This window comes from Salvia hispanica, chromosome 3, assembly GCF_023119035.1.
Source record: "Salvia hispanica cultivar TCC Black 2014 chromosome 3, UniMelb_Shisp_WGS_1.0, whole genome shotgun sequence".
NCBI classification, from domain to species: Eukaryota; Viridiplantae; Streptophyta; class Magnoliopsida; order Lamiales; family Lamiaceae; genus Salvia; species Salvia hispanica.
This window is the reverse complement of record NC_062967.1, coordinates 45,825,102-45,849,695: the sequence shown is the minus strand read 5'-3', so window position 1 is coordinate 45,849,695 and position 24,594 is coordinate 45,825,102. Positions and strand designations below refer to the sequence as shown.

Below are 24,594 nucleotides of genomic sequence, written 5' to 3'. Positions count from 1 at the left end.
CAAGTTTATTGTGTTTCACTATCAACCTATATAGTAGGAGTACACATGGTAGTGATAAAATGCAAACTTATATATTGTACAAGCTAAAAATTCTTCAACATAGCTTCAACATAGTTTCAATACAATATCAACACAGTACAAAATTTCAAGATTTTAATGTCAACACAGTATCAACACAACATCAATCATTGACTACCGTTGAAATTCTGTTGACATTTTCTTGTTGATGCTTTTTGTGATCTGTTGACATTTTTTAATGGTCCAGATCATAGTTTTAAATTTGTATAATATTTAGAGTTTTCATTTGATCACATCCCCGAGTACACATGTTTAATCCGCATATGACTAAAATGTTGTTACTCATTTTATTTACAATTTTCATATAATAATATTGATTCTAATTTATTTAATTAATTGATGAAGTAAAAATCATTGTTTGATTATTTTAATCCGTGCATACTGCATAGTACGGATAATCATAATAGACATAGTAGTTCAAATAAAAATATAGAGGTAGTAATAGTATGGTATGTTATCGTTAATTAGGGACACGTGGTGATCTGGCATGTAACGAATCGCCAATATTTTTGAAGGTCAACAAATGTTAGTTGAGTAATCTCCTGTATACGTACGTATTATTGTTGGAGTGGAACCGCGTCTTACCGGCCTCTGCCTCTGCCTCGGTGGCTTTGAGCCAAAGATAGCGCGCACAAGAAACTAGAGAGAAAGAGGGAGTGAGAGATGCTGCTGGCGGCAGTGGCGGCGGCTTTGCTGCTCCGCCTCTTCTCTGGCCCTGGCCTGGAGTTACTTCCCGAGGAGGAGGAGGAAGAAGGTCAGGTTCCGGCGGCGGAAGTCCGAATTGCGCCGATCACTATCAAATGGGCCAATATTAATTGCTCGATTTCCGATAAATCCTCCAAATTAGTGAGTGAAATTACGGTTATGAATCATATATATCCGTACATGCAGAGCATTGTTGTTTTGTGCCTTTTCTGCTTCGTGATTCCGACGGCTGCTGAGCCTGAGATGCGTCTCTAGCGAGGTTAATTTACCATTCTGAGTAACAATGGATTATAGGAAACGAAACTTGGACACTTGCATTTATAAGAATTACAAGGGGCAGTCAGTGTTTAGTGTTTATCTTCATACTTTACATCGCATTAAAATCGTTTTAGGTCCGTTTTCTGCTGAAAAATGTCAGCGGAGAGGCAAAGCCTGGTAGATTACTTGCGATAATGGGCCCTTCTGGATCTGGGAAGACTACCTTGCTTAATGTTTTGGCTGGTCAGTTAGTGGCATCACCCAGGCTGCATTTATCTGGCCTTTTCGAGGTTAATGGCCGATACTCAAATAGAAATTACAAGTATGGCTGTCTTTCTTAACAACACTGCCTCCTTAGAAATCATTTTCAGTTAGTTGATGATGGGGTGAATATTGTTGCAGGTTGGCTTATATTAGGCAGGAGGATCTTTTTTTCTCACAATTGACTGTGCGAGAAACGCTCTCCCTTGCTGCTGAGCTGCAGCTGCAGGATATATCTTCACCCGAAGCAAGAGATCAGTATGTTACTGATCTCTTGTTCAAAACTGGCCTGGTGAGTTCTCAGTTTTGCTAAATATTAACTGTGTACATCAGGTTTTTTTGAATTGGAATAATCATTATACATTTTAACCAGCTGTTTTTTAGATACAAGAACTTTCTGAACATTTTAATTGGTTTTGACTGAATGCCTGCATTTTTGTTTTTGCTCAACATTTTTTAATGCAAAGACTGACATATATCTGCCAAATGAGCAATTTTACCATTTACGAACATCTAACTTGTAGATCAGTATAATGAGTACCTGTACATTAGGCAAGTTCCACGGATAGTTGCTCATGGCTTATAGGACGCAAGTATATGCTAATCATTCTCCTTTGATGCGTTCTTTGTGCTTTTCATAAAAGGTCAGTTGTGCTGATTCGCGTGTTGGGGATGCAAAAGTCCGTGGGATCAGTGGTGGGGAAAAGAAAAGATTGTCACTGGCATGCGAGCTGATTGCTAGCCCGTCTGTCATTTTTGCTGATGAACCTACAACAGGCATGGTTATTTCTTCCTCAAAATTGTCTGTATTGATGCAGAAATTTGTTTGGTTAAGTGACAATTTTCATTTCAACCAAATGACCAAAACTTATTTTTTTAGATATCATAGCAAAATTAACATTTGTAATCATGGTTGACCTTATTTCATCTCCTAACTCTCCAGTCATGGGTTAAGTATTGTGGCTATCTCTACTTTTGTCTTTCTTGCTCTCTTTCTCCACCATTTCTTTTATGTCATACCTGTTTTACATATGAATTCTATATGTGCAAAACTCTGTGTTATTATAAATCACTTCTTCAGGACTAGATGCCTTCCAGGCTGAGAAAGTGATGGAAACACTACGTCAACTTGCACAGGACGGTCATACAGTAATCTGTTCTATACACCAACCTAGAGGATCGGTGTATGCAAAATTTGACGACATTGTGTTGCTCACAGAAGGTTCACTTGTCTATGCGGGTCCTGCAAGTGATGAAACTCTGGCTTACTTCTCAAAGTTTGTGTTTGTTGTCTGTTTCTCTTCACTTAAAAATGAGATTTCAAACTGCTATTATATCCGTATACTAGGAGCGGGTGATTGGATGCCTACTCGTTCATCTATATTGGTGTGAGAAAATCATTGTTTTATGGAGGACTTATATCTATTTTGTTCTTTCAAGTTCTACTGTTGTTGTGAAAATCTCAACTCATCTTAAGAGCATTTTGAGCGTTAAATTTTTTATTTAAAACACAATTATCTATGCACACAGGCATGATTTGCTGAATCATCTACTTCCAATAACATATGATTTTTGATATTGCATATACACAGGCATAATTTGATGAATCATCTGCTTCCAATAACGTGTGATTCTTGATATTGCATATGTAATATTAATTTCATAATATCCTCGAACCTTGTCTTCATGTATAAAAAGCATTCCCTGCTAAAGAAAAACCCTGGTTTACATCAGTTCCAAGCTAAGGAACCAATTTATACTCTAAACACTCGATCGCGTGTTTTGAACTTTGCACGGAACATTAATAGAGATGGTGGTCGGTTTGATGCTCCTTGTTGAGCGGACTTGTGCCTGAGACTTGGTCAAATTATGGTGCCGAGGCTTTGTATACACTATTATTTAGAAATGGCAATGAAAACTAACTTGTTATCTCGCCATTCATAGAATGCATTAAGGAGGAGAATGAATCTCAATAGTTATCATATAATTATACTTACAGTAAAGTTATTTTGTATTTAATTTGATTTATCCTGGTAAAATAAAATGGAAGTATCATTATTTGGCTATTTTTCAGAATTATATCGCTAAAATGAGATTTTTTGAGTTGGGCTCATGTGAAATTGCATCCAATTCAAATCTTATAGATATAACAAGAAGCTATTCTTATTGTGAAGTTATCAGTTGACCGTGTAAGTAAATGACAGGTTCATCTGCCCTGATCATGTCAATCCGGCTGAATTTTTGGCTGATCTCATTTCAGTAGACTACAGTTCTGCTGAGAGTGTTGACGCTTCTCAGAAAAGAATAGATGGTCTTATTGAGTCATTTTCTGAGCAGATTCCATCAACTCTATACGGAACTTCACTTACAGGGCTAGATCTTAAGGACACCACAATCTTGAGGAAGAAAGCTATTACAAAAGGTAAAGGTGGTTGGTGGAGGCAATTCTGTTTGCTCCTCAGACGTGCATGGATGCAGGTAAATAAATACAAATACTGTCATTAAACTTAGTAAAATGAGTATTACTTAACATATCCTCTTATACAAAGAGTTGTATTCATATTTCTGCGGATGAGTTGCCATGATGGCAAATAAGAAGCTGTCATTACATCTTTTTGCTAGGTGGAATGACATGAATAAGACATATCAGTTCCCTAATATGACAATGTAGAAATCAATTTCTATGTTTTGACTACATTAATGTGATAAGGTTTGTTAAGTGAGCACCAATAAACAGGAATGTGCTGACCAACAAACTTTGTTTATTTACTGTATGTTATCTGTATTTTCTAGTGAGACAATCTTATTTGTTCAAGGTGGTGAATGTATGTTGGTTTCATCATTACCCATGCACTATAATATCATCCTAGTCATGTGGACTCGGGCCACTTCCAAAATTTGGATATTATGGGAGTTATATATCCGCCTAGTTTTAGTTCTTATTTGTTATTTGTAGCATTTTGTTAACATCAAATTCATACTTGAAGATGTTTATCTGTCTCTTGTATGTTTGGTCAATTTTTATGGATATCTAGGCTTCTCGTGATGGCCCAACAAATAAAGTTCGATCAAGGATGTCAATAGCATCAGCTATCATATTTGGTTCTGTCTTTTGGAGAATGGGAAGGTCACAGACATCGATACAAGATAGAATGGGATTGCTTCAGGTGTGTTAATGCTTTGACTTCTTTACTGCCAGTGCTGTCTTACAGATATGTTGCAGAAAGAATGAAAGATTGGATAATGGTTAATTCCGTGTCCCGCTTGCTTGCTTGATCTTTATGTCCACACACAAGTAGGCGCATGCATGCATTAAGTACTCTTGTTAGTGATATTTTCTTATGATGGATAGTTCAAACTGCCTTTGTTAGTTCAAACTGCCTTTGTTCTGCTTTGGTATCGCTAAATGTTCATTTTTTTCATTATTTCTTATCATTTGCTAATGTAGCAACTTGTCATACTTCTTTTGATACCGCACCACAAAAAAATATGAGAACTCATCCTGGCATCTGAAGTTTGGCCTTCGTATATTTGCACTGGCCATATATAGCTTTGGTTAGAATTCTGGCCCTGTACTAGTTATTTGGCTAAAGTAAGTTTTATATATACCACGGCACTGACCAGGTCTTGATATTTGAACTGCTGTATCGGTTTCTTCGCCAGTTTGATTATGTTAAGCTGTAGTTGACAGCTTTGTTCGCATTCATAGTGTGCTTAGAGTTTTAACAGAAATCATGTGTGGTTGGGTTTAGCAGTGGTCTTACTCGTTTGACATAGATTTCCAACCAGGATCCATTTAATTCTTAGTAAATTACTACTACTTCAGATGTTTGGCAATACTAAACATCTACGGAATAAACATTAATATCATACCTGTACTTCTTGGGATGTCTTATTCAGGTTGCGGCTATAAACACTGCAATGGCTGCACTATCAAAGACAGTCGGCGTATTTCCTAAGGAACGTGTGATTGTCGATAGAGAAAGAGCAAAAGGGTCCTATTTGTTAGGGCCATATTTACTGTCAAAATTATTAGCTGAGATCCCTGTTGGAGCAGCATTCCCGTTGCTCTTTGGTACTGTTTTATACCCCATGACCCGTCTTCATCCAACATTGTCAAGGTGAGTTATTTTTACTGATACCTTCAGTTGGTGTTACTCATCTTTAGGATAATGGTATGTGTCACTTAAAGATTTCTGTTCATCCTGATCCAACACTTCTATCTCAGGACCTTTTCACTAGAAGTAGAATAGTTGCCGAATATGATGTACCCTTAGATATTGCATACCCACATTGGAAATTTTTACAAGCATCATTATGCACATCAAGTGAAGTTATCTTTAGTATCTTAGAAAAATTTCTGAATTCAAGCATTTTCAATTTGTTTTTGTGCAAGCCTTGTGCTAAAAAATGTTGTTCTCTAGATTTGGGAAGTTCTGTGGAATAGTAACCACTGAATCCTTTGCTGCATCTGCGATGGGCCTAACTGTTGGTGCTATGGTTCCGACCACTGAAGCAGCTCTGGCAGTAGGACCATCTTTTATGACTTTATTCATTGTATTTGGAGGCTACTACGTCAATGCAGAGAACACACCAATCATCTTCCGCTGGATCCCTCGTGTTTCTCTCATCAGATGGTAGCTTCATTCGTGATTTACACCTTACTTTATAGTCTTTGCCTGAGGTTAACTACGCCATTCCTGAATAATGATAACTATATTTAAGCGTCGTTATTTTATGTTCAGGGCATTTCAAGGGCTTTGCATTAATGAATTCAGCGGGCTTCAGTTTGATCATCAGAACTCCTTTGACATTCAGACTGGCGACCAAGTGAGTGATGCATTCTAATTAACACTGTATTCTTGCCTTATGCTGATGAAAAAAAATACTTGATGTTATGTTTGTTTCTACCATTACCTGTTCAATCAATCTGGAATTACCGTCTTCTGCAGGCACTTGATCGACTTTCCTTTGGAGGCAGTAGGATCAGAGACACAGTGGTTGCTCAAAGTAGAATACTACTCTTTTGGTATTACACCACTTACCTTATGCTGGAGAAAAATAAACCCAAGTACCAACAACTTGAGCCGCCTCCTCGCGATCAATTACAAACACCTCCAAACCCCGAGCCTCTTGAAAGTGAAACTGAGGAACCATATGATCAACAACCCGAATCCCCACTTCCGGACGACCAAGGTAAACCCGACCAGCCACTTCCATCTCCTCCCTCTGAGCCACTTAATCTATTCGGCATAGATGGTTTGTAATTACTTCGACTGCGATAATCTTTATGTGATATATGCAACTACTTGCTAGTATTATTTATATCATACAGGTGCAGAATTGGAGGCGATGCCTGCAAAATAAAGAAGGTAGCTCTATTTTAGTACATAATGATAGTGAAAATACATGGTATTGTGCACTCAGAAACTCATCAAAGCTTGAGTACTACATCTGCCATGTCATGCCTTGATTTTTGAATTACTATTAGAAATATTGCTAAAACATAGGAGTATATGTTTTTCCGTTTCTATTGGTAATTCTCACCCAAACATTTTCTCTATCTATATTGACGTGAATTTTTACAATTTCGGAGGTCTTTATTCCAGCTTAATGCAGATATTTTTCCTCTATCAATTAAATTCAGCAATCAGCCATCGAATTTGTTTGAACAACAATTAGTACCTACTCCGTCCCAAGAAGTAACCCCATTATTCAAACAGTGGGGAAACCTTAATTTTACTATGTTACAAATTTAATCCAGACTCCACTAGTCTAGAATAATTAAAAGAAATACTCCCTTTGTATTTTTAAAATTTTGGTCCATTTCCTAAAAATAGAAACTTTCCATTTTAGAATTTTTTTTTCTCTCTCTCTCTGAGAGATACTTATTTTCAGCTAACACAAATTTTTTTTATCTCTTTTTACTTTACCAATTTTGTATTAAAATTCGTATCATTTCAGAAGTTCCTATTTAAACAGAGGGAGTACTAATAGTTTTACATAAAATATGATCAAAGATATCTTGGACTTTATATGTAACCATTTATTCAAAACACGTTTTATATATGTTCAACGTTAACTCGATTTCCTACTTACTCCTACTTTATATTGTTAACAGCGGTCTAACAACCTTAACAATTGAGTTTTGCATTGCTTTTCCTTAATAATGTTAATACTAATTTGATATAGTTAAATATATATGTGACATGCATTAATAATTGAGAAGTTCCGAGATATGTAGACTAATTTAATGGGTGGTGGAAAATCCCAAAATTACATGGATTACTTACATACATAAAATTACACTCTATCCAAATATAGATGATAATTTGTCTGTTAATAAAACCTTCAATGGTGCCCAAATAAAAAGCAGTTAAGTACTAGTAGTATATATCGATAAAGTTTAATGTGGGGATGTTTTACATAGGGACGCTACACCCAATTTTAATTTATTAATATTCATGAGTTAGAACTTATTTATTTACTTAATCATATTTGATATGAAGCCATGTGTGGCACATGACATGAGGATGTTCTCATAAGAGACCACCGGAATAAAAACTTAAATATGTATGGATGTACTTAAAACCGCAATATATGTTGGTTTTTCTTTCATTTTCTATTTTCTTTAAGCTATTTCAAAGCATATATTATTTCACGCGCGCATGATATATATCTCTATAGGACTATACATAATAATAAAGAAAGTAATTTAGTCATAGATTTCACATAGATTTTGGTCAGCTCAGCTGTAACAAATTAAAGCTACATACACACACTAATTCACGCATTTATAACGTTGTTTTCATGTAATCGGTGCATATTAATAATTAATAATTAAGATCAAATCAAGACACGTCAATTTACGAATCATAATGATGGTGACATAAGGCAGAAAACGCGAATTTGAGCTGGAATTCCACTCAAGCACACATAATTAAGCTTAATTATAACAATCAACAAACGTGTTCTTCCATTTCCAACTCTTAAATTCTCTTTGTTCCCTAATTAAAGCTCCTATATATATACGTAGTATTTATTACACGATCAAAACCCTAATTTATTTAAAATGGCAGCAACTTCAATCAAATACCTCCAAATCAATTTCAAGCACAAGAACCCTAGTTCAAGAGCACGAAAGAGAGTTGATTGTAAAATATTATCAATGAAAATGGACGGTGGTTACAACGACTACGTGGATCGAAGCTTGATCGTACTTCGCAAGAGAATCCATGAAGTGAAGATGAAGGAGGAAGAGCACGCGCCGCCGTCGAGCTGGTGGAGATGGGAGAAGGAATGGCATAAGCTCTACGGCGGTGATGTGATTGAAATAGTAGGGTTACTACAAATTTGGGTGATGAATGAAAGGCCAAGCTTAGTTTTGGCGACGGGAGCTCTTTTCTTAATTTGCGTGTTAGTGGCCGTTTATGTTGTCATGTGTAATTTGGTGAGCATTGTAGGGCTTGTAATTCTATGATATTCCGTTGCTTAATTTAATGTAAATATATACATCTTGGCCTACATTCGGTTTCAAATTCGGCCCATATAATATTGTTCGGACATGGGATTTTGGGATATGGTTGTTGAAAATTGTCCTAATCATTTCCCTGAAATTTTGAATCATACCACAACTCCTACAATGGGTTACATCTTTCATTTATTATAAAATTTAAATACTATATATTTAACAATATAAATTACTTAATAACTTCATTATAAAGTATTAAAATTATAAGTTCTGAAAATTTAAAATTATAAGCCCCCACCCCCCAAAAAAAAATTATAGTAAGTATTTCTTAAAATTGAAAAGTAGTACATTGACTTCAAATCCATGCGGAGTTGAGCAATAATGTCAATTGTGCAGCTCCAAAGCCAATTCTGCCTCCAACCGCCGGAGTTGGAGATTTTTGCTCATCCTGTTCATAGCACCAACAATGTATTGAGAGTTGAGCGGGTCTTGGTGGGGTGGTTTAGTGCTAATTGTCGGACCCTTCCCCCTTCTCCGCTTTGATTCCCATGGGACGACAAGCCGTAGTTGGCCCACAAGGTGACGTTTTTTCAACAAAATTTATCACTATTTCTATAAATTTTCGCAATACTCCCTAAAAATATTCTAGCCACCAACACTACAATTGGTGCATGATGGGAATGAAATATTAATGCGACCACGTACGTTGCACAAATTTAGTGTTTTATTTTGACAAACAGATAGTAAAATATATGATTGTTGCGTACACACTTCTAATTAGACAAGAGAAATGTACATAAGATATTTAATTTTATAGAGAAGGAGACTAGAGAGAAAAACAAGAGATAAAAGATTAAATAATACAATTAGAAAAATGACAGTAATATAGACAATCAATTAATCTGAAAGAACCATATGTTCCTAAGGAATTTGAGAATACTTATTTACTACTGAGTAGCTTAGATCCAAACGTGTCAAAGAATTGTTTTTTACAAATAAGTAAAAATAGTTTTAAGTGACTCTAAAAACAATAGTATAAGTCAACATACACAACAACTTAAACAGCTAGGTTTCTATCCTCTTTTATAACATATTTTGTAATCATTGACAAACTAAATCTTTATTTTGGAGTCTTTATTAAAGTTATTAGAAGTAACCTACTGATAATTAAACTACTCCCTCCTTGTCATTTCCCTTCATAGCTGTCTCTTGATTGTAAACCTGCATGCAAAATAAAAACAGAAGTGGAGTTAGCAGTAAGTTCATACATATAACAAGCCCTTGGAATCCCATACCAAAAAATTATCCCTAGCATGAATTCCTAATAGAAATAGACAGCAACCTGAAGAAAAATCAAAGCCAAATTAGAATACTAGGAGTAATAATTAATGATCAAAAGCAAGGCATAAAAGAATTGAAAAAAGGGAGCTCCCTTCAGTCCAAGACGTGACAGAAGAAACTGAACATAGCTCCTGCATCATTGGATCAAGAACCCATCAATCACGACCCGAAGAGTTGGATGAGTTCACGAACCAACGAGCCAGCAGCTGTGTCTTCAGCTCTAGAACTGCCTCGGACTGGACTGAACGAAGCTCCCTTTACTGACAACCCTAAGACACACACACACACTCCAAATGAACCCGTTTAATATTATGGGAGAAAAGCTAAGTAGATAAGAGATGAATGAAATTTGTGGAATGATGGGGTATATAAATAGGACACATGATGATCGATTGTGAGATTCAGGGGGAGACATGAAAATCTAATAAGGGCTGAGAAATGGATTTAGCGCAGAATGCATATCAAAGATGAAAATAGCTGGATGTTGCTTGGCTATATTATTATAGCAGTAAATGATTTCATAGTTGTAGTGATTGATGGTTTTTCAATTGGACAACACAATTTTGTAACTTCGTACACTTGTTATACATCAAATCGAACAGCTCACCATACACAGAGGTAAACTTGGCTACTGTGCTAACATTTGCAATTTCTTGTACTAAATCATAGTAGCATTCTACAATTGTGATAATTCATAGTCTTTGGTAAAGTTGGACTATTATATTGTTCACATGCACTCAAACTAAGAAAATGGGCACTTGCCACTTACTCTACATAACTATATATATTATGTTTAATATAGTCTATAAGAAAATGATTACTCACGAACACTATTCATTTCACACTTTTATGGAGTATTACTATATATTCTAATTAAAAAAAGGTATTTTTTTTTTCACCATAGATGTACCGAATCCGCTTTTGGTAGAATCCAACTAATCCTGTTCGACCGAGTTTATGAATTAAGGCTTAAAGTCTCCCAGCACAATTCAGTTCACTCAATTAGCGTTTCACATCGACTAAACAATAAACTAGGTGGGGAAACAGCATATAAATATTTCCCGAAAATATTGAATTTAACAATCCAATTGATTTTGTACTTTATCTGATAGAAATTTACTATAGCAATTGATGTATAAATATAAAATAATTAATACTACTAGTACTACATTATCTGATGTGTTATATTTACAATCATATAATAATCTGATCAATGGACGAGTCATTTCTTTTGAGTCTTGCAAATTCAAATCACAATCTTAATTGTGCAAATCCAATTAAGGTGATCATAAATTCAAATCTGTATAAAAGGCAGAAGAATTCGGACAAAAAAAAAAAATCATGTTGTCGTGACATATGGGCAGGGATTTTATTTGAAAAGCATGTAGCATCTCAGAAAATATATTTACGAACAAGAAAATAGACAAGTTAGTATGAGTGGATTGAAATATGATATTCGCTTGTTATATGCTCATAAGTCATACCATACCATTTTTAGGGGAGTGGATTACTTAATAATCCTGTATGATGAATTCATTAATTTTCAGTCACCTAAATAAAAGGGTTGCAATATGAGAAAATAATTATATAAACATATGTGATGAGACACCAAATATGTTGAACTTTGAAGGAGATTAAAAGGAATGGTACCTTAATGTTTGCAAGAAAATACTATTCACGCTGTGGAGAAGGTACTAATTTTGGCAGATGAAAATGCAGATATTATTACCCTGTTTGGATGAAGCTTTGGTTTCTTTTTAATAGGCATTGATGGTTGGGATGACTCGTGTCATCGCCCCTGTGACTAGTCTTGTCATCTGTCAACTCATTTAACACTTTCTTCTTGCCATTTACTCTTCTTCAACATTCACTCTACCCCTTTCTAGGGTTTAGCTGTTTCTTCACCCAGATGGACCGAGCTACAAATTACTCTCTCTTTCCCAATAATATATACTCCCCCTCCACGGTAGCTGGGACGTTTATTTTTGGGTTAATGAGTTAGTAAAGGAAGAATAAAGTAGAAAATAAAAAAAGGTAGAGAAATGAGAGAAAATAAAGTAAATGAGAAGAAATACTTGATTTTTACTAAAAAGGGAAATAATTTCACTACTATGGAACGTACCAAAATGATAAAATGACTTCATTACTTTGGAACGAAGGGAGTAGCTGTTTGTGCAAGTTAATTACTCCCTCCGTCCGCAAATAGGAGTCCCGGTTAGACATTTTATCTTGGGAGTATAAAAAATAACCCCATTGTTCCCTTAATTTAGAAGCTGCAATTAATTTTAATCCATTTTGATGCAATATCTCACTCTATCTCTTAATGTTAGATTTCATTATTCCAAATAATAAAGCAAATAATAATATAAATGGGTCCCACATTCCACTATCACACACTTTAATTATTACACTCAAACTTTTCTTAAAATCTGCACCCAACTCAACCGGGACTCATATTCGCGGACGGAGGGAGTAGTTATTATCAAGTCAACTTGGTGACGATCTATCCTTTTAAGATCTAACTCAAATCTGACTTATTAAGTAAATTCTCAGTGTGCGCCTGAACTGGCCTGCTAACATCAAACCTGAACCTGACATGTATTGGGCATAGACTCATTAACGACATGATATAATATGGGTTGACATGACACGACTTGACTAAAACATGATATTACCTTATTAAATCTGGTTTTAAACATGATTACCACATAAAAAAAAACATAATTTACGATAAAAAAATTTGATTTACACGAATCTAGAGAATAAAATAAATACTAGTAGTATTTTTTTAAAAGAAAAAAAATAAATAATTAAAATAATAATGCTAATACTATTATATTTTTAATGGGTCACTAGAACTCATAAGTCACATCAACCTAAAATTATCGAGTCACTAACGGGTCAACCCAATAAGTGCACAGACACAATAAGGCTTGACCCAAATTCATTAATTAGTACTCGATCGCACTCATGGTGCTCGATAGTAAGAATTCTTTGAAGTGAATATTGGTTTTGATCGCAGATGCGGATGGGAGAGTTCCACCAAACCGGATTAGCATAATTTGAGTGATGAAGCTCTTACACGTTTGGGCCTAATTGTAAGAAGATTAGCTTCTACTTCGGGTTGATTATACGGTTGGAATGATACTTTAGAAAAACTACTAATTTCATACTAGTATGTATGGTTATTGGTATGGTGCTTCTACGTATTCAGTAATTTGAAATTTATTTGTTAGAGTTATTTAACTACGACACAATTGTATGAATAATCAATTAGTAGTACATATTTTTGTCTTTATCTGATGATACGAGCATATTTTATATTTTGTTTAGATATTTTAGGATTCACCCATCTTTTCTATATCTTTGTTTTCTTGTTCATTAAGTTAGTTATTAGTATTATAAATAGAAGTAATTGTAATCATTTGAAATCAATTCAAAATATCAAATATTATTTTATCGTTCATTGGCTTCTCCAAAGTGAGAAAACCGTCGTGCTCGACGGGGAGTCGGACACTCACCTGCGACAGACATTTATCGATCGTCAATCCACAGACGCTGATCAATCCAATAGGAGATTTATCCTATCATCAGATCATCAGAAAAGGTTTACAACGGTTACAAATTTGAATTCAGACCCAATTATCTGTACAATAAATGGGCTCGGATCCTCAGTCTCTGACACTACTATTATAATGATTTATGTGTCTTCATGGCAACCCACATCAAATTCAATACTTTAGTAAATTTTATTATAACAAAATGAGTTCTATAATGTCTATTACTAGATAATAGAGAGATTATATAGCTTAAATAAGTGATATATCCTAATTACGAAACGATAAATCCTAGTAATAATCAATTTTCAGCCAAATCATTAAAAAATTGAAAGCAAAAAGTGATTAACTAGGATATAATAAATCAAAATTAGTGATTGTAAAACGATTCGCGCGCGTAATGAAACAACAGAAAATGAGGCAGATATCCAAAGTGCTGATTTGGATTAATGAATGCCCATGTCTTGCTAGTAGCTACTGTAGATGGGATTTGGAATTTAAAAGTACAAAATTAATGGGCCTTGTTGCTTAAATTTTTTAACAAAGGCCCAGTAAAAGCCCATTGCATACAGTTTGTACGGAGTATTACTTATTCATTAAAACTCAACTAGATCTAGATGGGCAGCGCATACAGTTTGAACATAAAAATGGTCATTGAAGTTTATGCTTATTTTATTCTAGTTTAATTTAGCTTGTATTAACAAATCAAAAAATCAAACTTGTTGATATAGACGACAAGGACAGAACAAGAGAAGCAAAAGCTTTTGCCATGGGCATGCGGGGAATACCTGAAAGTATACTAGTATGGATGGGTCTAATCTGAGATTCCCAAAATAGATAAGAAACAGGGCAGCCATAGACCAAATAATTATGCCCTAAATCTATATAAAACATCAAAAGCATAACCGGAAAAAGAAGTCATCAACTGTCTTTGTAATTGCATGCATGGCATCCTTCCCGGAACCAACTCAATATCCCCCATAAATCACCACTTCACATTAATCTCTTCAATACTAATTTACTGCTACTATCATTTAATACTATTATATATATATAGCCTCATTATATTACTTAATTAATCTTGTCAACTTAATTTGACATAGTAGTAGTATAGACTTCATAATCTTCAACTTTTTTTGTCTTTCCTCTAACAATGTTTATGCATAGCCAAACACTTACTCCACACATAGTAGGAGTATATGATATGAAGCGTGGTGGTAAAAAAAAAGGTACTATTGGAGAGAGGGAAAATCGGTTTACACGAGCAGAGATATATGGGAAAATAAGTTGAGAATTGGCTGATACTTGCGTTTTAGGCAATGAAAAGATAAGTCCCATCAAGCAAATGACACTAACACCCTCCTCCACTTTGAAATTATCATCACGATTGTGACATATGATCTTGGCTTGTGTCAATTTCATCTTTCTCCTTTTGTGCTCGCACCCACTATTTCACTTTGCTTTACATGGAATCACTCAATCCAGGTCAAATGCATCTCCTTTCCACTTGATTTTAGTTGCAAATGGAATAAACAATGTAGATGGTCTTGCATTTCTTGTGGGCTTATTTTAATACGGAATATTAGGTACTTTATTTACGAGACTTTTTCTGGGAATTATGCAACTTAATTGTTTAGTTATTGAAAATTAACTAGCAGCCTTATAGAAGAAGGGAACTGCAAATTCTCCGTGTTTTTTCTCTTTCTAGGAAGCAATTCACAAACAATTTGAACAAAAGCTTTGAAAATAACGAATGTTTAATATCTCCTTTGTTGATAAGGTAAAAGCATGGCTTTTGGGCTATGCATAGCTGCAGACTGTAACATTCACACACATGTATGTGTGTGTGTGGAAAGGAAAGACAAAATGTTTGATCCTAAGCATCTTGTCATTCATGATATGATTCCTCTTTGTTCTGTTAAAGATATAAGAGATTCCTTCAAACACAAGATCAAGCATTAATTCCTAAAACTTGTGTTTTCGACAATGTAACAGGCTATGATTGAAAAAAATTGATGGTAGTGTGTACTTCATAAAAATAGGATCCGATAAAAGTGGCCTGGTTCCTGATTTATGTTAAATTTAGTTAAATATAGGCGATGTGATACATAAAACTTGTTAAGATTCAAATAGTAAAGATACTCACAATGACTTGGAACTCTGAATTTTCACTCAGTTGAGTTGAGCATCTGCCAATTGTGCTTTTTGAAAGATCTCACCGATAATAATTTCAAGGAAGAAGAAAAGATTTTTTGTTTCATTATATTTTGTAGATGAAACCATTTTTATACTAGTATCATGTTAAGCATTCACTGTCTAAGTTAGGTAGTTGTTTGATATCTTATACACTCGAATTCTCTATATATTTCAATACCGTTGTATATAAAACATGCATAATTAATTTTTTCCATATCTGCCAATTAATGCATGAAGTTATTTCAATACTCCTTTTGTACTATTTTATGTGACACATTTCTTTATCGCACGCTTTAGGAAAATCCCTAAACTCTTTATCGCACGCTTTAGGAAAATCATATGAATAAATAGTTAGAGTAGAGGAAAACTAAAGTAAGAGAGAGAATAATGTAGGTGAGGTCTCCTCTATATTATTCTCTCTCTTACTTTATTTTCACTTCACTTTAACTATTTATGTATAATTTTCCCAAAACACGTGAGAGAAAGAAACATTTTACATGAAATGGGACGGAAGGAGTTTAACACAAAATTTGAAACTATCATTGGTAATATTATCACCATTCATTTTCTTGTAAAATAAACATCCTTAAACTCTTGTCTTTACCAAGGAGTTTATGTGTTCTATTACATTTGACATGTTAACTATTGAATTACCAAAAAAGAGGTAGATTTTTATAGAACAAATTGAAAGACGGTGATATTGCAACATCTCAATAGTCGCATTGCAAAATAAGATAAAATTCGTGTAAAAATTGAGAATTTTTTGAGTTGGTGCATTAAATTGGTATCTAACCGTTAACTTTTTACCTTGCATATACACCATGGCGTGTCAAGCTAAAGATCAATATGGTTTTTTTTACCATCCATACCAAAACAAAATATCCTTATATTGAATTGATCCAGATCCATTGAATTGTATGAAATACATTTGATAGATTAAATATAGTTATTACCAGGTTGTTGAGTGGGCATGCCACCCCTATAATTTGTTTGATAGTCTAAAATGTTAGTACCATATGAGAAGCTTAGTAACCCTAGAATTTCCTCTTTGGTGCTATCACCACCTCAAGCCCTAATTTTCACTTTATACATAGCATCTCTCTCTATAAATATGCTTATTCATTTTCTCTTCCCCTTCCTCTTCATCTCTCACCCAACAATCTCACATTATACCTTCAATATTCATCACCATGGATTTGGCTCAACCTGCCTCCGAGCACGTTTGCTACGTCCGCTGCACCTTCTGCAACACCGTTCTCGCGGTATATACACTTCGTAATTACTCTCAAATTGCATGCAAAACTTAGTACAATTTCACATGTGTTTGTTATAGATATAGTATGCCAAGTTTGATTAGTACAATTTCATATGTGTGTTTAATTAATTTTTTTAGATATTTTGGTTGACAAAAATAATAGGTTGGGATCCCATGCAAGAGACTGTTGGACACTCTGACAGTGAAATGTGGGCATTGCAGTAATCTCTCGTTTCTTAGCACAAAACCTCAATCCCAAGGACACTGCTATGATCATCAAACAAGTCTTCATTACCAGGTAACATAATATTTTTATACTATTAGGGGTTTTCATACTAGTTCTCTTTGTAATTTTTATTAGGATTACATCAAGCAATTATTTCAATTTATAAGAAATTAACTCTAGCTAGCTAGATAATGTAAAATTAATTAATTATTATGTGGCTTGAACAGGCTTTCTGCAATGAATTCAAGAAGGGGCAGTCTGCATCATCGTCTTCATCCACTTCCAGTGAGCCCTCCTCGCCTAAAGCTCCATTCGTGGTCAAACGTACGTACATCTCCTAATTAATTAATTGATTAATGATATTGTTTCAAATTTCATGCTGATTTAAGTTTACCCTGAACCCTAAATCTTGGATTTCTACTGTGAGAAGAAAGAAACTTAAAACTGACAAAATGTATTTTGCAGCTCCTGAGAAGAAGCATAGGCTTCCATCTGCCTACAACCGGTTCATGAAGTAGGGAGACTCTTTTTCTTTTTATAAATAACTATGCTACTTTCTTAAATGAGAAAAAGAAATGATTTTTGATTAATCTCCAGAGAAGAGATACAGCGCATCAAAGCGGCAAATCCAGAGATACCACACAGAGAGGCTTTCAGTGCAGCTGCAAAAAATGTGAGTTTTATGAAAACCCTAAAAGGGGATCTATGTGTTTGGATGAGTTTTCTTAGTAAAAATAAATTGATTGGTTTTTAATAATTGTGACAGTGGGCTAGGTACATTCCAAACACTCCACAGATGAATGCTTCCACCAGCACTAACAAGGTAAAATTGCAATCTTGATTCAGCCATGTTTCTTGCAAATGAAGTGAGCCTTTCTTTTTGTGTTACTCTCATCTGATATCTCTCTCTCTCTCAGGCTTGATAAACATGGAGGGAGGCTGAGGGTGATCAAGAGAAATTTGGGTGGTTTTTAAGACAATTTAGGGGATGGAAATATGTTAAATTCAGTTTAGTCTTCAGACTTGAGCTTTTGAAGCTTTGTATTCCATGTAACTTGTTATGTTTGTAGCTAAACATTGGAGTGATCAGTACTGCTGCTTTTGTTTTTTTCTAATGAATGTTACATAATAAAGATTACTGTGTTACTCGAGATGTGGTGTAATTTCTAGAAGCTATTTAGGGAAGTCGATCGGGCAACCATGATCTCTATAAGATAGCAACTTTTACAAATCTCCAATAGCTACAAAATTTACTGAAATTTATATCATACAGTCGAGAATTAGTTAGCAACCAATAACAAACCAGTTTGGTGCTTGTACAATTGCAATGTTACGAGATTCATACATACAGTTTAATTTGATGCACGTATAAAGATATGGGTTTTCAACCCAACAAACCTCTCATTCTAACCGAGAAATCAACACATCGAGTTTTTGTGGCCCGACTCAGTCATTCAAATATGGGTCGTTCTGGCTTTGACCCCTCGATCATCCTGGGCTCGACTCTAACCGAGTCCTTCAGGGAACAACCCTAAACGGAGTCATTAATTCCAGGCCCGACCTAAACTAATTGAGATTTGACAAAACTTATATTCTACTTATTTGTTTCCAATATTTCTCCTTCTTAGATGTGATATGAGCTTGCAACCTAACACGTCCCACTATAGTTTCTGAAATTGAAGCAATCAATCTTAGGTTAAGTGGTTGCAAAAATTAATGAAAGACAATAAATTAAGCCCTATACCGTTCATCTTCGGTTGGGATCGATGCCAAAATATTTTAGAAATAAATCTAATACATTAAATATTTATTTAAAATAATCAACTTTGAGAAATAGTCATATATTTCCAATAATATGACTGTGTAATGTTTACTTTAATTAATGAATTATCTGTTTTAATACTAATAAATTAGTGGTCCCTAATCAACAGTTCATTATGGTTGCAAACAAACCAACTAGGTCCTCCACACGTGCTTCCGTATCTTACCATGATTTCATACATGATGAAGACAAGAGTTCAGTCAAATAAAATAAATAAATGAACAAACATGCTTCGCCACTCGTTAAAGCTAAGTATGCAAATGATTTGAGTTGGATACAAAATCCAATTACTTTAGTTACGCAGTATTCCCCCAGTATTTCCCCCGTCTGTGAATAAGAGTCTCATTTTTTTCATTTTAGTCCGTCCATGAATAGGAGTCTCGGTTCACTTTTATAATAAATGATAATAGGGTCTCACCTTCCACTCACATTTCATTTAATATAAGTGGACCTCTATTTCACAAACTTTTTTCCACCAACTTTTCTTAACATTTCTTAAAACTCGTTCCGCCATTAAATGAGACTTCTGGCGGACGGAGGGTGTATTTAATTAGTTAGTTTTTTTAGCTTGATAACCGTGAAACTCTATCGTCTCAGAAAAAGGTCAATTTATTTTCTAATTTACCAAGAGATACTGAAATAAAAGGTAGTACTATATAATTAAGTAGCTACAAAATTTCTTAAATAGCGCGAGTAAGGCTTGCTCAATTCAAATAAATAAAATTCAAACACAATTCTGAAATTGGTTAATACTTGAAAATAAAATAAATTAACTTGGAGAACAACATTCATGGATATGTTTCATTTCGTATCGAATGACGTAATTACCAAAAAGGAACTTACAATTATATCACTAAAAATCAAACAATTAGTAGTGATTAATAAAGGGGTGCATTATTGTAATTGGGATTAGGCACGCGTACAACTTTATTACAAAGTTAAAGACTTACCGTATGTGGGCACACACGTGCACACACATGCATGAGAACACACGAAAATTGCAGCAGAGAATTATTTATTAAACCACTCACTTTTTTATTTCATTATTCATTCTTCAGTCCTAATTGGATTTATTTTACCAAGATCAGTTTAGCTAAATTAAAATCTAGCAAAAACCACCAAAGTGAAAAGCAAATGAAGAAGAAATGTGGAAAATAAATGTCAAGTCAAATTCGTCTCGGCAGAGCACTTAAATTTGAATCAAAGTTAAAAGAACAATTTTTAGCACTTACATCACCAAATTCTATATGGAGTCGCCGCTTTAGGAAACTAATTCATGAATCATGATGATGTGCTGGAATTCCATGAGATGCGCATATTCCAAAAATTTTAATTCATTATTTGCAATGCAAATTTGTTATTCACAATATTTTTCTTACCCAATTATACATTATTAATTTCCCCACATATTTTACTTTGTACGATTCAAAATATTACTCCGCTACAAATGAAGTACTGTCAACTCAAACTGACTGAACCAATAGCAAGTCCTCTCTTATTTATAACAAGGTGAAATTTGGGTAAAATATTAAAAATGGGTCACTCACACCTTAAAAAGGCCTTATAATGGGAAGGTTATCCATATTTATATAGATAGGCTAGGATCGTCACCAAGTCGATGTGAGACAAGATTTAAGAGTTTTTAACAGAAAATATGAAAACTTGCAAAATAAATAATTACATATTCACAGAGGTAAGATTACTAGCAGAATTTACCATCAAAACATAATACTTACTTAAACTGTTCAAGAACAGCCACATAACATTTACTGCTAATTGGCACACATCTTTCAAAAACTTGAATTTTCCTAACACAACAACATTCACACATCCACTAACACTAATCACCACATGTTGGAGTCCTGGTTTGGGCTCCTGTGCAGAAATACATGCATCTTCTTTGATCTTCATGCAATCGTGGAGTCGCAGAAGATATCGTTTTCCATCTTGATCTGGCCATAATACTTTTGCTGTTCCACTCTCTGCAGATGCAAAGACAGTTCAAGCAAACTCACCGTGTTTGCGCCTTGATGAGACAGAGGGTTCGTTGGCTTTAGGCCGTGAGGCTCTGGTTGAATCTCTGTACTAATGGTGACTCTGTCTCCGTTAGAGCTATAAATAACCGGAGTGAAGTTCTTGGAAGAACTTTCTCCGAGAGCTGTGGTAGAATTCTGAGCCATTGGCGTGCTTAAGGTGTGTTCTCGAGCTGACAGAAGAGAGAGAGCAAAGCCTGAATCTGAGCTCGAATTCATCTCTGGGAGTGGTGATGGCGTGTTGAGACAGCTCTTAGGATACTGTTTCCCCATACCATGGAAACACAGGACTGATTGACTGAGCTTCACATCTAGTGCTAATTGAGATGTTTGTCTTGGCTCATCTTGCGCCTTAAGGCGCCTGTCGTTGCATTGCACACCGAAGAGACCACCTGGAAGAATTCTCGAGAAAATGAAGGAATTTGATGCATCTCCTGTGAAATATGTGGAACCTGCAAAAGAAAAAAAAATAACATATTAATCACCCAACATTTGACTCATTTGTACATGAATTAGGATTGCAGCCTTACCCAAGTGAGCGTTGAATTGAGGCTTTCGTCTCCGCTCATTGTGACCAGCAAGGCGCTTGCGACAACTACGCTTGCCTTCATCAAACTCAGCTAGCAAATGGAACCTACAATTCAAGCCAGCAACTTCATGAAGGAAACCAATAAAATGGCTAACTTGATAACTCATACAAAAATTATGTAAAAGAAGAGGCACCACCGCTTAAAACGACTTCAAATATATCAAGATTCCGACACCATATACCACAAATAGAAGTACTGCAATAAACCAACAGAGGCTATCCACAATCATTTATATTTGAAAATAAACAGCTGTTTTTGTTCATGCCACAGTGTAATCTGAATCTTTAGCTACATAATCAAGATTTTTGCTTGTACATGATTTCAGTTATCGAGAGTTCGTCTACATCAGCTTAAATAAGTAGATATGCAGGTCAGCCTACACTCAATAGTTATTGATTCAAAACCATGAACAGGTGTAAAAGAAGCTCTCTGCTACGAGGAATTGAAAAAGCAGTCTCAAAAATAGTCTATCCAGATACTCGAACAAGTATAAACTATAAAGAGAGGATCCGCTACCTGCTGCATTGCTGACAGAATCTTTGCCGGATGCCATTAACAATAACCACAGCAGTCTTGGAATGAAGATCACACACTCTATGCCTTTTATGGTAATCCTTTGAGGAGCTCAAGTCTTTGTTGCACCCAAAAACTTGACAAGTTGGAACCAGAGACTGCAAATATGTTAGCTTTGCTCGTTTTGCTGACACTGAAGGCTCTGGAGAAGACTTCTCCTCTTTGGCTTTATTTGCAGAACTTGGAATTCTCATGCCAAATTCCATTAACGCGTCTACTGTGATCTCCTGAACAGGTTTGCCAGAATGACGATCGCCATTACTGTCCGAGCATTGATCAGCAAGAAAGGGCTTGCTTGTTGCTTCGGGCGAAAGAGGCTTTATAACTCCTATGCTGTCTACTTCATCTTCTCCATCCCACTTATGTAACAGATTTCTACTACTAGTGAGATTATCAGCCCCAAAATCTGTGTCATCACTACACAGCAGAGCTCTACCCTCAAAAGCACAGCTCATAAACTCCATATGTAGGACTACACTCAAATTGCTTATGCAAAAACTGTTCTTGATCCTTCGAGCCCAATAAAGAAATAAATTACTCCTATCAAATAAAAATCAGGATCATCAATTATCAGAATCAAAAGGCTGTCTTATTATAGGTTCAAAGATTTATTGGAAGTATTAACAAAACTAAGTAAGCAATTTGAATAAAAAGTACCCACTCAATCAAGTCCAAAAACGATACAAATGAGCTGCAAAAAACATAATCCCCACAGTTGAATCATTCACAAGAATCACAATATAGCAAAACAAGATCTTTATAGCCAGACCCAATTGAGAAATTGATCCAGAAACATTACGAGAAGTTGTCAACGCATACCTCTGTGAACAGTAAAGAGATATATTGTGGTTTTGCAGAAGGCCGCGTTGAGAGTAATAGACTATACTTATTGAAAGAAAGAGGCAGCAAGCGAAAGCAGTGAAGAGTGAAGAGAGTCAAATCATTTCCACTACCCCACTACCCCACACAAAAGGCCAAACTCCAGCTCTTTTTATAGCTTTTCGATGGATATGTGCGTGGATTTTTGCGTGTGTGACTGTGTGAAACAAAGAAATTGGGGAAAAGGGAAGATTTTTTTTTCTATTCATTGCATATTTTTTTAAGGATTGTAAACTTATAAAATTCATATTAACAAACCTGTAAATTCAATTGAACATTAAATATATTAAAGTTCAATTAATAGTAGTAAAGTTTATATTGATTAAAAGATAGTAAAACGAAAAATATGATGCACATTCTCTGTGAGGAATGAGGATGCGACAATTATATGTATAAGTCATTTAAAATTTTAAATATCAACTATATAATATTTTATTGTAATTCATTAGTGGCTTAATTTTTTTAATTCTCATATTTGATAGATATGATAGATACCATAACTTTGATCATTATTCACGACGGACCCACAAGCTCGCATTAATATATGAACCAACTTCTGAACATTTAAAAATTTTCGTTACCAATTACAATGAGATTATGAAACTCCTATTATAACCTTTGTAATTATATTTCTGTATATTTTTATATGTGAGATTTTGTATGAAATTGTTTTCCTTAGGGCACTAGCAATGGGGGCCGATCGCAAGGGCTGAGCGATCGGCTCCCCCATCGGCTCTCATAGGCCACCATTATGGGGAGGAGGCCTATCTCCCATCGGCTCCGCCCCATTGCCGATATCCCTTTTTACTTTTTTTCTTTTTTGTCTTTTAACTTAATTCATTTTTTAATCCACTACATAGGCCTCATTCCCCATCAATTCTTACATTCATCCATTTCCAATCTCAATTTCAATTTTATTTCTCTCTATGCTAATATGAACTTCAGCAATTTTACATCAATTCACATTTTATCTATCTTTATCTTGTTTTGTAATGTAGGATGTTTTATTTTGATTTTAATAAAATTATTTTTTGCCGTATATTATGTTGTCTTTAGTTTACCCCAACAAGTAAAAGTGAAACATATATACATAGTGATGATGTGGAAATAAGATGAGCTCTGGGATGGGCTTTCATTGCAGGGAGATAGGCTCTGAGATGGGTCTACTGTCATGGCAGGAAAAAATGGAGATAGACTCTAGAGATAGATCATCATTGCTAGTGCTCTCGGTGATAATAAAGATAAGAAATATAGTACTCCATGGGAGAGAACTCACAAGACCAGACGCAAAACAAAGAATTTCTTTTAATAGCAAGCAAACTATGGAATCTTTGTGTAAAAAAAGAATC

At 34.9% G+C, this 24,594-nt stretch overlaps 3 protein-coding genes across 5 annotated transcripts; 2 read left to right on the top strand and 1 right to left on the bottom strand.

The window, feature by feature from the left end:
• Window positions 1-633: 633 nt before the first annotated feature.
• Window positions 634-6,770, top strand: LOC125216162 (ABC transporter G family member 7-like). Of its 3 annotated transcripts, none has more exons than XM_048117802.1 (11): window positions 634-924; window positions 1,176-1,363; window positions 1,444-1,594; window positions 1,947-2,079; window positions 2,384-2,579; window positions 3,507-3,780; window positions 4,338-4,469; window positions 5,203-5,423; window positions 5,727-5,939; window positions 6,048-6,132; window positions 6,255-6,770. In XM_048117802.1, exons 1-11 carry the CDS (start codon window positions 742-744, stop codon window positions 6,567-6,569), a joined length of 2,091 nt encoding a protein of 696 aa, XP_047973759.1. In that variant the 5' UTR covers window positions 634-741; the 3' UTR covers window positions 6,570-6,770. The 3 variants fall into 3 exon arrangements, with proteins under 3 accessions (XP_047973759.1, XP_047973758.1, XP_047973760.1); XM_048117801.1 differs by having other exon boundaries at window positions 2,384-2,585; XM_048117803.1 differs by lacking the exon at window positions 634-924 and adding an exon at window positions 952-1,042 and having other exon boundaries at window positions 2,384-2,585.
• Window positions 6,771-17,007: 10,237 nt separating this feature from the next.
• On the top strand, window positions 17,008-18,499 carry LOC125210545 (protein CRABS CLAW). Its single transcript, XM_048110088.1, has 7 exons — window positions 17,008-17,129; window positions 17,286-17,420; window positions 17,576-17,672; window positions 17,814-17,862; window positions 17,946-18,021; window positions 18,115-18,171; window positions 18,266-18,499. The coding sequence occupies exons 1-7, from the start codon at window positions 17,058-17,060 to the stop codon at window positions 18,269-18,271; spliced, it is 492 nt and encodes a 163-aa protein (XP_047966045.1). The 5' UTR covers window positions 17,008-17,057; the 3' UTR covers window positions 18,272-18,499.
• A 2,326-nt stretch (window positions 18,500-20,825) lies between these two features.
• Window positions 20,826-23,346, bottom strand: LOC125211804 (squamosa promoter-binding-like protein 6). The gene is made up of 4 exons (XM_048111739.1): window positions 23,186-23,346; window positions 22,310-22,906; window positions 21,734-21,837; window positions 20,826-21,655 (listed from the first exon to the last, which is right to left on the bottom strand). The coding sequence occupies exons 2-4, from the start codon at window positions 22,828-22,830 to the stop codon at window positions 21,078-21,080; spliced, it is 1,203 nt and encodes a 400-aa protein (XP_047967696.1). The 5' UTR covers window positions 22,831-22,906; window positions 23,186-23,346; the 3' UTR covers window positions 20,826-21,077.
• Between the last annotated feature and the right edge of the window lie 1,248 nt (window positions 23,347-24,594).

Coding starts and splice junctions, on each gene's coding strand:
- LOC125216162 (XM_048117801.1), top strand. CDS start 742: ATGCTGCTGGCGGCAGTGGCGGCGGCTTTGCTGCTCCGCCTCTTCTCT. Junction 925..1,175: donor CCGATAAATCCTCCAAATTA/GTGAGTGAAATT, acceptor AAATCGTTTTAG/GTCCGTTTTCTGCTGAAAAA. Junction 5,940..6,047: donor CGTGTTTCTCTCATCAGATG/GTAGCTTCATTC, acceptor TTTTATGTTCAG/GGCATTTCAAGGGCTTTGCA.
- LOC125210545 (XM_048110088.1), top strand. CDS start 17,058: ATGGATTTGGCTCAACCTGCCTCCGAGCACGTTTGCTACGTCCGCTGC. Junction 17,130..17,285: donor TCTGCAACACCGTTCTCGCG/GTATATACACTT, acceptor CAAAAATAATAG/GTTGGGATCCCATGCAAGAG. Junction 17,673..17,813: donor AGCTCCATTCGTGGTCAAAC/GTACGTACATCT, acceptor TGTATTTTGCAG/CTCCTGAGAAGAAGCATAGG.
- LOC125211804 (XM_048111739.1), bottom strand. CDS start 22,830: ATGGAGTTTATGAGCTGTGCTTTTGAGGGTAGAGCTCTGCTGTGTAGT. Junction 21,838..22,309: donor TTCTGTCAGCAATGCAGCAG/GTAGCGGATCCT, acceptor CTTGAATTGTAG/GTTCCATTTGCTAGCTGAGT. Junction 21,656..21,733: donor TCAATTCAACGCTCACTTGG/GTAAGGCTGCAA, acceptor TTTCTTTTGCAG/GTTCCACATATTTCACAGGA.